This window comes from Anopheles aquasalis, chromosome 2, assembly GCF_943734665.1.
Source record: "Anopheles aquasalis chromosome 2, idAnoAquaMG_Q_19, whole genome shotgun sequence".
NCBI classification, from domain to species: Eukaryota; Metazoa; Arthropoda; class Insecta; order Diptera; family Culicidae; genus Anopheles; species Anopheles aquasalis.
Window position 1 is genome coordinate 81,333,147 of NC_064877.1, and position 5,000 is coordinate 81,338,146.

Here is a 5,000-nt window from a genome sequence, read left to right on the forward strand (position 1 = left end):
GGAAATGGAACGCACGCACGCTGGTTGACGTCGCGGGGTGTCCAGGATAGCTGTTTGCGCTTGTTTACAGTATAATTTCACAATAATTTAATATTTATTTCAATTATATTTAATCACGCATTCAAAGGGGAGCCGACAGGGGCTACCTTAACTACATTGTTCCGCAGTTAAGACCCGAAAACTAGTGAGGAACGGGGCGTCTCCACCACCCAGCAAGAGCGAGGAAACTGCGCTCTAACTGGATTGGTCATCCGGGTTGGGCGAGCAAGCAATTACGGTGCTAGCAATCCGAAGCTGTCCCTAGCTCATACGCTCCACTCCCCATTTCATAATCCTTGGACAGGCGAGCCTGCGAGGGATCGGAAATTAAAAATCATTCCCGTATGACCCACGTGCACGGGCTGGCCCGGTGGCTGGAAGCCATTGATCCCAATTTCCTCTGTCAGGCGGATTGCGATGCGACGAAAAAATAGAATGTAAAATGACCACCGACACCTCGTCTCTCGTCTGTCATCGATTGCGACGCAGACCGTAGGAAGGAAGGGAAATTGCGGATTATCAATTTATGCTCCGACTTCAGTGTCGCTGAAAGCCTCCACCAAGCATTGCAATCCGCTTTCAACGCCCCAAAGCCAACGCCTTCCTCTGCCCAGCCCGGTGAGTGCGGGAATTATGGTGAGCGTCCGACTACGGATCGAGGCCTCTTTTTTATGCTGTTTTATTGAGTAATTTCTACCATTTTTTCTGCTCGTCTTTTTTTTTTCGCTATCCAAACCATCCACCCCACGCTGTCGATTCGCATCAATTCCGGAATTAAACATTCATCAGAGTGGGCAGCGACCCCGTGTCAGTGAGGAGCGTGCGTGCGTCCGAAATGGGCAGGAAATTTAATCCTAGGGCGAGCATGCCATGGCTTGCGGAGGTTGCCAAGGATATTGATCCCTCCTTCGAACACATACAAACACAGCAAGCGTCTGTGACGTGTGTCATTCAAAGGAAGCCCGTGCTCGAGCATCATCAAAGGTGGCAATGAAAGCGGTCCAGTGGTCCACGTGGCGGAACGGTTTCAGCGAAAGTCTCGGAGAAAAAGGTCCGTCCGGACACACTTGAATGCGCAGCGAGCAACGGCCTAAGGTGAAGTTAAAGAAAACCCCCAGAATGGTCGTTGCTGGTCGTCGAGAAATCTGGGGCTCGTTCGCCAAGATCTGGGTCATTGATTTTCACCAACTTTCCATCCCAGTCCCGGTCCCAGTCGCCCGAAGGCCTCATTTTCCAAGTGGCCCGGCTTTTGGGACACTCTCCCACCATTGAAAAAAGGCGCCACTTGGGTGATGTATGAACTTTTCGTGCGTCTCGACGGCCGGTTCCGGTGTCCGGGTGGCCCTAGAGGCCATTCTGGGCTCGAGCCAGGACCAGGCAGACCATGAGCTTGGTAGCCACCGTTAGCCAGATAGCGATCCGGGCGAGAGAGAAATTTGTCAAATTAATAACACGATTAAATCGAGGAAGGATATCCGGAATGTGTCCGTTTGTTACACACCTGCGGGCGTTGCAGAGTCAGTGGCATGGATGTGCCTGGGGCCACACCCTACCGTTGCGACCGGAACGGAGATAATGAATGTTTACAATGAATCGAGGCGGCACAAACTTTGTCGTCCATTTTGGATAATGTTGGAGCACGTAGTGTGAGTCAGAAGCCGCTATTTACATCCAGGTGATACGAGATCGCTTGCATTATTTCTCGAAATTGGAAAATATACCTTCGCTACAAGTTAATGATCGCTCAAGAGGACTCGGTCGCAACATATCGCATGACATCGTCTCAGTGCGAAAGAAGTGCAATTGTGCAAACATTATCAAGCAATACCACCGAACGAAACACACAAGTGGCCATGTCTCAAGTTGGCTGGATCCTACTCTAAATGGATCCCGTTTTCCTCTCACCAGCCCCACCATCGATGGAGCGCAGTGAGTTGCTAAAGTGGCCAATTGTACGGTGGTGTATCGAGAGCATCCAGTGAGAGAGGGAGACCGGAAATTGAATGCGAAACCGACCGGAAGCTGGCGGAGGACATGGGGTGTGGAAGAGAGAAATATTTGTTGGTTGCAGCACAGTGAACGATGGTGGTGGTGGTGGTGGTGGTCAGCGGTAACAATTGAGATACTGAAACGGTCCATAATGGGGCAATTGATAGGGCGTATGTGTGTGTTGCCCAGCGTATGTGCCCGGGCGGGAGACAGATTGAATGGAACGGAAATTGTACATTCGGCTTACGGTGAATAGAGCGGCGAGCAGTTGGCCCGCTCGCTTGGTCCAAAAAGTTGCTTTATTTATTTGCCATTTATTTGCGCAAACCAGAAATATGGTTTCGATCGGGGCAATTTATGAAACACCCCTTCTGCCGTTGCAGGATACGAATCAATTGTAATCGATTTCAGGACTTTGGTTGGGAAAAGTAAAATAATTTCACGAGCTTTCCGATCGGAGCTTTCGAGATCGAGCGATATTGCACGAAAATGCATCGCACTGCACAACACAAAAGCGCTCAAGTATGTGTCCTTGTGTGTGGAGAAGCATTTTACTTATCGAATAGATTCACGTCGCCGGTTTCGTTGCTCTCGATACTCAGCACCGTGCATTCTGTAGACCAAGGAAGGCCAGCCAGTGCTTCAGATTAAGAACTGCAAATATATCTTGACCCTAAGGAGCACTCCAAGGGGAAAAGGGCACTTGCAAAAGAGGAAACGATGCGAAGCCACTACGTGACTTACTGCAAACTGGATGGAGAATGATGGATTCCGAGACCGAGACCAAGGATGGTCTGCAATGGAAATTCCATCCTGATGAGGAAAAAGGGGAAAAAAGGATGCATTTTCTGCTGGCGTATTAGTATGCAGCCCAAGGTTCTAGTGCAGGCACGTTCGTTGGAATTGTTTTACGAAAGCAAATTCTATTGCCAATTGTTTCGGGAAGCTCAATGGGTGAGGGCACTGCAGATGAACGATTCCCTCTTGGTCCTTTTCGTTTTAGTAGCTTGGTCTTGGCCTTTTTTACTCAAGTTTAATACTAGTTTTTTCGATGCACAGCTATCATGATTAAGTCTCATTTTAAACGGAAAATTGTGTTAATTCGATCGGGAGTAATCTCGATCATCACCTGACTCTGACTTACCTTGCCAAGTCCCACATTCTCTCGATTCGCCATTCGTCGTGCCAGGCCGGCTGGAATCGGTGGAGGCGTCCGCTGGATCGCCCCACAGTAGCCACCACCATTTGCAGCCATTTCCGCAGCCGCTCCGCTCGACACCACTACCTCTACACCGCCACCGGAAGCCAATCGTTGCGCAGCCCTATGAAAACAGAGAGAGAGAGAGAGAGGGAGAATAACAAAAGAGGAAATTGTGAAAAATGACTCGTAACTCGATAACGAAAACAGGCTCGAAAACAATTGGAACAACCTGTCGGCCCAGTCCAGCCTCTTTTTTGTGCGGTTGTTATTGTTCACTGCACAAAAGGTTGATGGGGGAAAAGTATGCGTTTTTAATCAAATGTTAATTTTTCACAAATTTTAATGCGTGCTCTATGTGTTCAGTTCAACGATCATAAGTCCGACGCGGTGTCGCCAATCACCATCACCAGACGCCGTCGATTTGCGGTAGTCAAAATCAATTAAAACGTTTTCCCTGCTCCATCGCTGTGCCATATTCGTTTGCGTTCGATCGCATAACGGTAAATGTGGCTAGTACTACCCCCCCCCCCTCCCCTTCGGAATCGGATTGGCGGGTTTAAAATTAATATTGATTTATGAAGCAATTTTTTAGTTCAGACGGCAAAGAGACCCCTTTTTTTGTTGCTGATTTTGTATTTTTATTGCTGGAAAAACACATTTTTAACACCATCCATATATGCACCCATGTAAAATGGAGGGGGTTTTTATGCGTTTTTGTGTGGGTTGGTGGTCGTGGACAAGTTTGTCGCGAAAAGTGAAAATGGATTCCAAGTATAAGTTTCCAGACAATGGCCCTCAAACACATTTGTTTGCCGTAGAGCTTGGCCTCGCTTTTTGTGAAGAACTGAAACCAACTGCAACCGCGCCGATGGTATCAATCGAATCCTTCAGCCAGCGATTGGAGAGGCAAATGTAGAAAGGACAATATTTGCATTTGCCGATTTTGCAATTTCCGCCAAACATTGGCTTACAATCGTTATGCTTGCTCTGTCTGCCAGCATAAAACGGGTACAGTGCCACGGAAGATTCATTTCAAAATTGATTTAAAAAGCAATAGCATGTTGATAATCCATTCGTAAATTGTTTCGGAGTCATCCGGTCCAGGGTCCCGGGAAAAAAGTATTACAAATGAATGTTCCTTCTCTCCGCTACTGAAAAACAAGTAAATCCCTTTTCTTTTTAATATTTCATGCCGCACTAAAACCTGCTCCATCAAAGCGTCAACCCCGCAAGCGAAACCACACTAAATCTTCTTAAGGATTTTGTGGTGGAGTCTGGAAAGACCTCCTACTCCTCCTAATGTTTCGCAAAACCGGGCAAAGGAGTCGCATCCGTCGCAAAAAGCAAACTTCTTCCTTTATATCATGTCACACAATTGTTAGCTGTCGTCACTTGCGGGCTTTTTACTGGAGGATTTTCTTCCCTTTTTTTCTTTTTCTTGGATGTTATTCGGTTAGTGTGTACGCCTTCACTCCGCCGCGTCTGTGTCGTTCGTCTTTTTGGCACTCCTTTGGCTGACCTCAACCAGGGCTTGTGCGCTCGCGTTGCGGTGCTACAAACACCGGCGACAGTGACGTAGAGGAAAGTTCTTGTCCACCGCAGGCCACAGCCGGCCGGACTAACGCCGGACGTCATTCTAGGGCCAACAAGACTCGAAAGCAACGGGGGGAAAATGGGACGGAATTTCGTTTTTATCGCAACTTTTTCGCAATTCTTTGCTAACGCTTCGTGGAACGCTTCTCGTGAGTGAGGAGCAGAACTTGGCGCGAAT

At 48.0% G+C, this 5,000-nt stretch overlaps 1 protein-coding gene across 1 annotated transcript in view; it reads right to left on the reverse strand.

Annotated features, from left to right (window-relative positions):
* Positions 1–5,000, reverse strand: part of LOC126568985 (kinesin-like protein CG14535) — a 64,087-nt gene that overhangs the window by 45,386 nt on the left and 13,701 nt on the right. Inside the window, exon 2 of the mRNA XM_050225736.1 lies at positions 3,173–3,350. Within this exon, the coding sequence (XP_050081693.1) occupies positions 3,173–3,283 (111 nt within the window). The 5' untranslated portion in view covers positions 3,284–3,350. The remainder of the gene's footprint in view (positions 1–3,172; positions 3,351–5,000) is intronic.